This window comes from Triticum dicoccoides, chromosome 5B (genome assembly GCF_002162155.2).
Source record: "Triticum dicoccoides isolate Atlit2015 ecotype Zavitan chromosome 5B, WEW_v2.0, whole genome shotgun sequence".
In the NCBI taxonomy this organism is placed as follows: domain Eukaryota; kingdom Viridiplantae; phylum Streptophyta; class Magnoliopsida; order Poales; family Poaceae; genus Triticum; species Triticum dicoccoides.
The window spans coordinates 542,407,459-542,418,693 of record NC_041389.1 but is presented as its reverse complement, the minus strand read 5'-3'; the positions used below and the strand labels follow the sequence as shown (position 1 = coordinate 542,418,693).

Here is an 11,235-nt window from a genome sequence, read left to right as displayed (position 1 = left end):
CGCTGGACGGAGAGGTTTTTTTTTTTTTTTTTTGAAACCTCCGCTCTCCGGATTTTATTCATTCAGCGGTAGCAAATCTGAGTGCACAGCGCATCTCAGAAATTCAGGGATTACATTAGAGTAGGTAGCAACATTGTCTACCACTAAAGCTTCCTTAGCACAAGTATGAGCAACAGAATTTACTAGACGGCTAGCATAACGAAGCTGAAATCCCTGAAAAAACGGCATCTCCTCCTGCATCTCTTGGAAAATATGGAACCCCTTAGATTTACCTCTTAGCCTTCCTTCCCAGAGCTGAACAGCATTGAGGCAATCTGTCTCAATTATCACGTTCTGATAGTTCTTCTCCCTTGCAAGCAAGATAGCATCCCTGCAAGCCAACATCTCCACAGTTAGGGGATCAACCACCCCTTGGTAGCCAGTGCACCGCGATACTAGCAGGTTGCCTTCACTGTTACGGGCAACTACGCCTGTGCCACCCTTTGCGCTAGCCGTGTCGACCGCGCCGTCAACATTCAGCTTGACCACCCCGGACGCCGGCGCCTCCCATCTCTGCTGCTCGTGAACCGCAGTGGTATCTGTCGTGGGGGGAATCTCCAGTGTCCTCACAATTTCAGAAATGACCTCCATGGATCGCTTGGGTTGATATCTTTCTTCATGGTGAGTGAACCTGTTCCGGCTGCTCCAAATAGCCCACATCACCGTAATAGCAATAGCTGCATCTTTCTTTGGTACCAACCTAGCATCCAGCAAATCAGTAGCCCAAGTGTGTGGGTGGAGTCGGGGCACCTTGACAGTAAATACAGTTTCTGCCTCCACCCAAAATAGCTTGGCGTGATCACATGTCATCAAACAGTGATAGAGACTTTCATCTCCATTTCCACACATCGGACATGCTGCATAATCGCTCACATGGCGTCGTTGCAGCTCCTTCATGCAGGGTAGCATATTTTTGACCACCCGCCACCAAAAGACCCGGATCTTTGGCAGCACCTGAAGCTTCCAAAGCCCCTTCCACATGCGATCAGCCCCTTGAGAGCTGCCCTCCATGGCCTGTAGATTCTGTTTGCGATCCGTTGCTTCTCGGTAGGCTGACCTTACACTGAAGACTCCAGATCTCTCCCATGCCCACGCCCAAATATCCTCTCCACCCCGTCTAGGCCTCGGCATAGCCAGAATGGCTTCAACATCTGGTGGGAGGAATACTTGACGTACTATATCCTCGTTCCATTTGCCAGTAACCGGATCCAAAAGGTCCCCAACCAGCTGAACCGGATCCTCAGCGAGCCTTCCTAGTGGGCGCATAGATCTTGTGCCCTCAATCCAGTTGTCATGCCATATCTCTGTTCTCATTCCATCGCCAACACGTCGGATGAGCCCTGTCTTCAGCAGCTCACGCCCACACATGATTGCCTTCCAAGTGCGAGAAGCACTTGCGGGGCAGTTCGCAGAGAGAAACTCACCATCAGGGTAGTACCTCCCTTTCAAAACCCTCGCACATAAGCTGTCCGGGTATTCCAACAGTCTCCAAGCCTGTTTGGCCAGCATTGAATCATTGAAAACTTCCAAATCTCTGAATCCCATACCTCCCTTGGTCTTTGGGATTGCCATTTTTTCCCAGGCTTGCCAGTGCATTCCTCTTTTGTCAAGTGATCCAGCCCACCAATATTTAGACATAGTCTTCATAAGTTTCTTGCACAGACCTTTTGTGAGTTTGAAACAACTCATAGAGTAGGTCGGTAGAGCTTGTACCACTGATTTCAAGAGAACTTCCCTCGCTGCACACGATGCCAAACGTTCACACCACCCTTGTACCTTCCCTCTAGCTCTCTCATTGAGATGTTCAAACTGTTGCTCCGTTAATCTGCCCACAGCCATAGGGAGGCCAAGGTATTTCTCTGTGAATGCTTCCCGGTGGATGTTCAGTGTGTTCTTCACTCCTCGTTTATTAGAAGCCCCACAGTTCGGACTGAAGAAGACCGAACTTTAAGCCAAATTGGCACTCTGGCCAGAGCCACTAGAGTAGTCTTGAAGGATGGAATTTAATCTCATAGCACTCCTATGGTCTGACTTCATAAAAATCAAGCAATCATCAGCAAACAACAAGTGGGAAATCCATGGAGCTCTTGTGCTGACCCGAATTCCTCTGTCAATCCAGCCACCATCATAGTTTTTTAGCATACAAGATAATCCTTCCCCACAAAGCAGGAATAAGTACGGGGAGATTGTGTCCCCCTGCCTTAAACCTCTCGTAGGCCTGAATGAGGGTAATAACTCCCCATTGACCTTTACCTGGAAGCTCACTGTTGATACACATCGCATAACCAACGATATCCAAGCTTCCTCAAAGCCTAGCTGCTGCATCATACCCTGTAGATAAATCCACTCGACACGGTCATATGCCTTCATCATGTCGATCTTCACAGCACAATAGCCTTGCTTCCCTTTCTTCCTCTTCATCGAGTGAACGCACTCATAAGCCGTTAGCACATTGTCTGTGATTAGCCTCCCAGGAACGAAGGCACTCTGCTCTTCTGCAATAATTTCATCTAAGATCTCCTTTAGCCGATTAGCTAACACTTTAGAACAAATCTTATAAATGACATTGCAAAGAGAGATTGGTCTATACTGGGTAATATTTTGAGGATTCTTTACTTTTGGCACAAGTACAATTACCGTTTTATTCACAACCTCCGGCATATAGCCACCATTTAAGAAACCAAGGACCGCCGCCGTCACATCCTCCTTGATGAGCTCCCAATGGCGCTGGTAAAACCCGGCATTGAAGCCATCCACCCCTGGTGCTTTGGAAGGGCCCATTGAGAACAGCGCCGCCGTTACTTCCTCCGCTGAAAAAGGACGAAGGAGTCTAGCATTCATCTCATCGTTCACCATTGCCGAAACATGGTGCAGCACCATACCAATATTCGTATCATCTTGGGCCTGATATAACCCCTCATAGAAATGCTGCACCTCCGAATTGATCTCTTCCTTCTGCCCACACAAAGAGCCATCCGATGCTTGTAAACACGTGATTCTATTCTGACTCCGCCTTGCGGATGCTTGGGCATGAAAGAAACCCGTATTGCAATCACCAGCTTTAAGCCACCCAATTCTTGATCTCTGCCTCGCCATGATCTCTTGCTTGTGAAGCATATCTGACAGTTGTCTGGCTAGCTCTCGCTCCTTAGCCGAGGGACCACAGAACAAGGATCCTTTCCTCTCTTTCTCATAATCTCTACGAATTTTCTTGATCCTGCATTTGATGTCACCCAACTTCTTATCTTTCCAACTCGTCAAACTCCCTTGCATTTGCATTAAGGCCTCATTTAGCCCCAGCAATCCATCACTACCTGCTCCCTTCCGCCAGGCTCATGTCACCTCCTCCTCGTAAGACTCCTCCTCATGCCAAGCATCTTCGTACCTAAACTGTTTAGCTGCTGGGCTATCCTGCCCACTCAAAGAGCGGACCCGTGCCACGAGCATACAGTGGTCTGATCGGGGAGACCACACATGGCGTACAAAGGTGCCTGCATACATACGCATCATCTCGGGATCGGCGAGGAACCGATCCAGTCTAACCTTGACGTTAGCTTGGCCATCTTGCATATTATCCCATGTAAACGGCGTCCCATGAAACCTCAGATCATGGAAACCGCAGAAATCCATGACTTCTCGGAAGCCTTCCATCTGCCACTCCGGGCGGTCGTGCATGCCAAAGTACTCAGAACCATGGAGAATTTTGTTCATATCACCGCCACACAGCCACGGTAGGTCACTTTGGGCACGCAACCATCTTAACAGTTCCCAACTAGCTGAGCGTTCCTTGCGTTTTGCTTTCGCATAGAACCCCGTAAACCTCCAGCACTTGTTATCAGATCCAACATTAGTGACTGTTGTATCAATATGCTGATCAGACCTTGTCTCAACTTTCACCTGTACTCCTTTGGACCAAAACAGCGCCAAACCCCCACTGAGGCCTGCACTATCAATTGAAAAACAACCTTCAAACCCAAGTCGCTTTGTTAGATCGGTCACACGATTACCCTTGATCTTTGTCTCACACACAAAAACAAGGGCGGGCGCTTCTAGCCTCACCAGATTGTGAAGCTCCCGAACTGTCTCCGGGTTCCCAAGCCCGCGACAGTTCCAAGTTATTACATTCATTGTGTCTTGCGGGGCTGTCCAGCAGCCTCCGCTTCTGAATTTGCCTCCTCAATCACGGACTTTTTCTTCTTAGAATCCCTGCTATCATTATCCGATTCTGCCTTTTGTTCCTCACTAGCTCTTTTCTTATTCAAGGTGTCTTGGTCCAGAAGCATGAGTGCACCTGTGATATTTGTGTCTGTGTGATTCATATCAACTCTTTGGTACACTCCCCTACCTCTGTTGTCGTCCCTCCCAGAAGTACGCCCTCCACCTCGGGCTACACCACCTCTGCCTCTAGCATTAAACTGATACACTGCATTCTGCACTCTGCCGTTTGCACTTTTTGCCGGCGAAGTAGCCTCATCTCCCTTCTCAACATCATCCTGTTCCACTCCTGGTATTCCCTTGTCCTTCAGGCCAGTTTGGTGACCTTCAAAGCTAGCAGCAGGGTCACCCCAGCCCTTAGCCCGGTACCCCAGGTATCTTAAAGATTCACGATACGGTGGTCTTCCAAACTCATCTCTCCCAGCAGGTGTTGGACACATAACTTCCGCATGGCCGAGGATCCCACACGAGAAGCAGAAGTACGGCAGATTCTCATATTGTATGTCAAAGAATTCTGTAGTCCCTTTTTTTGCCGATTCTAACTGTACCCATCTCATCACAGGTTCATGCACATTGAGCCAGATCCTGGCTCTCACACAGTCACTAGCCGCATAGCCTTTAGCGTCTGCATCAAGCTGGATGACTTGACCCACCATTGCCGCAATCCGTGCCGGCCATGGAGGGCACAGCAGGTTGAACGGCAGGTTCACCACCCTTGCCCAAATCCTTATCTTGTCGAAACTGAGCTCTGAGGGGCGTGAGGTGATGTTAAAAATCTCTACCACCACGCAATGTTTGCCCACAGCCCACGGCCCTCCTTCCAGGACCCGATCACGATCTCTCTTGCCTTCAAAACTGGCCACGAACACATTCTCTCCTCTAGATCGGAACTTCAGATCCCTCGGGTTCCCCCATGCTGGACGGAGAGCATCTGTGATCGTGCTAATATGCAAAACCCTACGGTACAAGACCTTACCAATAAGCGACCATCTCAGGTCCTCCGCTGTGCCTTCCTCATCATCTACCACCAACGTTGCCTTCTCTTTGTCCGTTAAACCCATCTTCTGGAATAGCTGCTCTACTCCCTCCTCCCGCCTGATCCCATCTGGTTGCTGGTTGCTCGAACTCGCCATGGCCGCCCGAGTCGCCGTGCTTCCTTCCTCACGCCCCCTGCCGTGCACCAAGGGTGGGTAAGGATACAAGGATCCCCCCTTTCTCACCCCGAGCGCTATTGCCTGAGAGCCGTCGAGGGTTTCGCCGCCAGGGGATAAACCCTAGATTGGCACCGTGGAGATCCGAAAATCGCCAACGCGCCGCCTTGCTACTTGAACCCTAGGAAAACGGTTCGGAGCGTATCTGGACGGAGAGGTTTGGTAAGGCGGTGGAGAGAGAGAGAGTTTTTTTCTTTTTTACAAGTGGAGTTGGACACGCTTAAACGGGCCGGCCCACTCGCACGCCTGTGCTGCGTTTCCTTCCCCTCGCACGGAGCGTCAAATAGTAGGTCTCTCCCCTTGCCCCCCGTGTTCCTCTCGTCTCCCCGCGCCACGCTTCGTGCTGCTCGAGGAAATGAATGCACGGCGATCGCCGGGGAGGCGAGGCGACTCGACGCGGTGACGCTCCATATCCGTTCGCCGCTGGCCCGCCGCATCCCTCTCCCCCACCAGCAGAGAACCCAGAACCGAGACGGCTTAGGGGAGTGAGCGCTCTGCTCACGTCGCGACCCGGAGTGCAGAGCAAACCCGCCGCCGCCGAGGAGCGGGAGCACTCCATCGGACGGGCCTCCTGCGCGGCGGCGACCAGAGGTAACTTGGTGCGAATCTTGGCTTCTTTGCCAATCTTTGCCGCCTGTTTGCTCATTCTGTGTCTGCCACCATCGGCAGCTTCTGGGCGGGACACCACCTGTTCGACGGAATGGCCGAGAGGCTCTGCAGCAAGCAAGCCGCTGTGGCTGAGAGCGAGGACCGCCTAAGCACGCTGCCGGACAAATTGATCCAGCTGGTGCTGTCGTTCCTGCCCTCGCGCCAGGCCGTGCAGACGTGCGTGCTCGCCACCCGCTGGCGCACCCTCTGGAAGTCCGTGCCGGCCATTCGCCTCGACGCCTACGCTGGGACCTACCAGTTTGGGCAGGACTTGAGCCATTTTGTTCACAGCCTTCTCCAATACCGCGACCCAACTCCTCTGCGTGAATGTGAGATCCTTTTTCGTGATGATCACCATGATTGCGACGAGGAGGAGATTCAGCAATACTTTGAGCTGTGGCTCCGTTATGCTGTGTCATGCAAAGCGAGGGTTCTTCGATTTGAAATAGCCATGTATCGTCCTTTGAGGATACTTGCTGGAACTCTCATCTCTCAGCACTTGACAAGCTTAATTCTTTATTGTGTCCAGTTTGAGGATTTCTCTCTTGATGTTTTGGGCTGTCAGTTACTGGAGGTGTTGGACATTCAAGACTGTATAATCAACATCCGGACTGTTTTCCTAAAATCTCTACAACATATGACGATGAGAGATACAGGTTTTTTTCCCAATGGAAACCCGGTTTGTTATTTCTGCACCGGGTCTGGTTATCTTGGAACTAGACGACTGTGTGGGTTGGACTCCGTTGCTTGAGAGTCTGCCATCATTGGTAACGGCATTTATCAACGCTGGACCCTACTGCAGAGATAATTGTAGAAATAGTTCTAACAGGGACTGTGGTCTTGAGTCATGTGTGGAGTGCTATGGTATAGATGATTGTGTGCTTCTCCAAGGTTTATCAGGCGCTACGAATTTAGAGCTGATAACCCAAAAGTCTATGGTATGCTTGTGCTTTTTTTTCCTATCGATATCTTTGTTTTGCTGACTCCTTCAATTCATCTTTGCATCAGCGTATTAGTCAGTCGGAGCATATTAAACTGGTTTCTGGTGTGTATTGCATGTTTGTCACCGACTCACTCGTTTTAATCATATGTTTTCTATTTTCTTGAACATGCACCATTTTGATTACGAGAAGAATGCCGAGAAGGCTCATAACTTACAAGACCTCAAACCCAAAACCCCAAAACAACTCTAGCAAATGGAGCTAAACTAAGCAAAACTGATTCTGAGCCGATGTAAAAAAAAATAGAGGGGAAAAAAGAGGCAGGAAAGTGGTTTGCAAATCTAGCCAGCTGTTGTTAACTCTGCCACTCTGGATGCCTGAACTGCAAGGGGCAGCCATCATGTTTCTATGAAGATAGCCCCTATATATAGTTTGTTCATGAGAAAGGCATTATGCATATAGTATGCATGTGAGGCTACTTGGTACTTACATTGTACTATGCAAAAGCATATGATTCAGATTAATCTGGGAGCCATCTCAATTTGTGTGACACTTAAATGGTGCGCCTTAATTAAATATGATTCTAAAATCCGGTCCAGGGTATAAATCGCTTTATTGCTTGTGCATAGTTACTCAAATTTAGAATTTGTTGAATGCTTGTAATTCATTTCAGTATTACTAAATCATATACTTGAATTAAGACTTTCAATTATTCTCTTTTTTTTCACTTTGCCCAGGTCTTCAGAAATGATATAAAATGGTCCCCTATGTTTAGCAAGGTAAAAACATTGTTGCTCGGTGACTGGTGTATGGCTGCTAACTTCTGTGGACTAGTTTACTTTCTCCAGCACTCACCAATTCTACAGAGGCTTACGCTTGAACTTGCTAGTCGCTCTGAGGTATAATTTTTTTCATGTATGATGCCTTATCTTTGAAATTGCCATGTACTGCTTATTCCTTTCAGTTAATTATTTTGTTTTTAACAGGAATTTCACATTGAAACGAGTGAAATCTACAAGCCAACGGAACAATTTTTGGTGTCAAAACATCTCAAGTCAGTCAAAATCAATCATGTGAAAGACGATAAAAGGATTCACCAATTATTGACGGTCCTTGCTTATCATGGAGTACATTTGGAACTAATAAACATTGAGGAGAAGGAGGACGCTTGTGAACGTAAGTATTACTACCACTTTTTACTGTTATATTGTTTATGTAGTCTGCATGTGTGACAGTTGGAAAACTGTATTGTTATTCTAGGAAAGTAAATCACAAACTAGTACTTAAATTTGGAAAACTAGATATTCAACCATTTGGTGAAGTTAGAAATGCAAAAGACGCACCTATATATTTCAATGAAAATGTAAACCTAGGCCAAAGCAGAAATACATGCACCATTTCTACATCGCTTGTCTTGTGTGCCATTATGGCACCGTACCGTACCTTTCATCCACAATGTCGCATCTTGATCGGTTGTTTAGGCTGCTGGTGATCAGCACCTAACAGTATACATGGTGACTGCATCCCCTGGGGCAACAACTACAGGTGCATGCCTATGCTTTTAAGTAGGAGGATAATGCCTGGTTTATTATTAAAACCCAGCAGGTTGCTGAATGCAGGAGCACTTTATTGAGGTTTTCGAACTTGGTGCTCTGTAGTTGCTTTGAGGTCCAGAGAAATTGAGGAATGATAAGTTATATCTTCTGAATGGCTTCATGTTAATAGCACATCCTCTGAGCACTAGAATAAACAGAGCAAGTTGAATATGCTGGTTCAATTCTGTTTAGCCGGGACTTGTATGTGCTCATTGTGTCTTCTGTTGTTGTTTCAACAGGCTTAAGTTTTCAGAACAAGCAGTAGTGCAGTCTGTCTGCTATCGTCGCTTCTCTACTCAGAGACTCCCATGCCCCTGAATATTTCACCAACAAGGTGGTACTTCCTGCGTTTTGTCAACCGAGATCGTGGGCCTGCCCCTGCCCGACACGTGTCCCGCTCAAATGAAGTATGAGCTCGTGCTGGATTCTGTTGTGTGCCTCGCCTGGATGCTGTTGGGAAGGCTTAAACCCGTCCCCGTATCGCTCTTGCTCATTTCCTGAACTCTGTCAGTGTCATCCCTGAACTGATCAAATCAAGCTGCTGAAGTCGTACGTTTTGTTTAGTCGTGTCTGGTACGACTTATTATGTAGTAAAATGTTGCGTATCCTGGTCTATCGCTCCTGGAAGACTTGTTTTACTGGCTTCTCGTGGTGATTGTTTGCTTAAGTTCCCTGCTTATGTTTGGTTTATTGAGCATGCATGCTTATTCTTGTTGCCCATCGTGTTTGGTTGGCTGCATGAGTACATAGCTGAGATGGTCTATTCAGAACGTATGATGAAACTGATCCACTTGGCAGCCTCTGTGGGCGAGTCGGCTGCACGAGTACATTGCTGAGCGTGGCCTGTGACTAAAACCTACACTGAGTGAAGCCGGGACAGGATTTCCTGGGTACTTGAATTCTCGCCGGTTCCAGCAAAAATGATCGGCCGTTCCAGCGACGTAGGCAAAATTGTCACCGGTCCAAGCAAAACAACTCATCATTTGTAGCAAAATAAATTCGCCAGTGTCGGTCGTAGCAAAAAATCATGCTGGACCCAGCAAACGATTTGCCGGTTGTAGCAAAAAAAGTTGGACCTGTCTAGCGAGCGGCCGCTCGCTTTGCAAGCGGCCGGCCTGAAACGGGAAGTTTTGGTCCCCTATAATCTATAAATAGCAATTATTTGTTTTTAAGTAGAACTTCAGAGCGGCCGGTGGAAAAAAATACATGGTTCCTGGTACACAAAAAGAAATTGACAATCTAGTTTGCTTTTCAATTTTTGTTTCTTAAAAAAGCCATAACTTTTGAATCAAACATTAAAATTAAGATCCGCTTTCACCACTGAAATCCTCGTGATGTGCTCTTCGAAACAAGATCCCGCATGGATATGTTTTGATGAACTTTTTTTTGTGCAATTTTATCCCCGTTTTGTGCAACTGGCTAGTTGTTGATGTACAAGTACCTAATAGTCAATGTGCAATTTTTTCTCCGTCTATGGATGTGCAGTTTTCAATGACGAAACCTCGCCTCAAACTACCCAATATCAAGTGAGATGTGCAACTTCGTCCGCTGCCCCATCCAACTGCTTAGTAGTCGATGTGTAACTTTTCTCCTCTAGTTGGAAGTGCAAATTTTACTATTTGCTACCCCGGTCAACTGCCAAGCAGTGGATGTGCAACTTCGGAAACTGTCCCAACCAACTACCTAACGGTTGATGTGCATGTGTAATTTTCCCCCGTACCCGTGGATGTGTAGTTTTCATTGCTAGCACCCCTTCCCACCCACACCAACTAGTGAGATGTGCATCTAGAGGGTCTCACCTGTATACAACTTTTCTGCACCCTCATGGTCTATGGATGTGCATTTTTTCACCATTCAACAAATTCATGTCAGTGAGATGTGCAACTTTATCTGTTGCCCTGGCCAACTGCCTAGCAGATTCTGTGCAACTACTTCTATTGCCCCTGCTAACTATTTCCAATGACCGTGTCCAACTGAAAACAACTATGTGTGCAAGTAAAACTACTATAGATGCCAACAAAAAATAATCGTTGTGTGTGCAACTTTCCAACGACCGTGTCCAACTGAAAACAACTACGTGCAACTAGAACTACTATAGATGCCAACCAAAAATGATCCTTGTGTGTGCAACTTTTCAATGATTGTGTCCAACTGAAAACAACTATGTGTGCAACTGGAACTACTATAGATGCCAACAAAAAATGATCACCGTGTATGTAACTTCCGAATGACCGTATCTAACCGAGAACAATTATGTGCGTAATATCTAGAAGTACTGTAGATGCCAACAAAAAATGATCGCTGTGTGTACAACTTCCCAATGATCGTATCCAACTGAGAACAAATATGTGTGCAATTAAATTAAAACTACTATAGATGCCAACAAAAATGATCACCGTATGTATAACTTCCCAATAATCATGTCCAACGAAAAACAACTATGTGTGCAACTAAAACTACTATAGATGCCAACTAAAACTACCCTGTAAATACTTGTTCTGTATCTGCAAGTGGCGAAGGTGCCGTTTCAGGATGCAGAGGCTTCTGATCTGGGTACTGCAACACTTTGTAGTTGTACACAGTCTG

General features: G+C 47.1%; 1 protein-coding gene across 1 annotated transcript; it reads left to right on the top strand.

Annotated features, from left to right (window-relative positions):
- Positions 1-5,819: 5,819 nt before the first annotated feature.
- LOC119306074 lies at positions 5,820-9,316 on the top strand. Its single transcript, XM_037582409.1, has 5 exons — positions 5,820-6,056; positions 6,135-7,051; positions 7,792-7,953; positions 8,041-8,230; positions 8,889-9,316. The coding sequence occupies exons 2-5, from the start codon at positions 6,782-6,784 to the stop codon at positions 8,912-8,914; spliced, it is 648 nt and encodes a 215-aa protein (XP_037438306.1). The 5' UTR covers positions 5,820-6,056; positions 6,135-6,781; the 3' UTR covers positions 8,915-9,316.
- Positions 9,317-11,235: the final 1,919 nt, after the last annotated feature.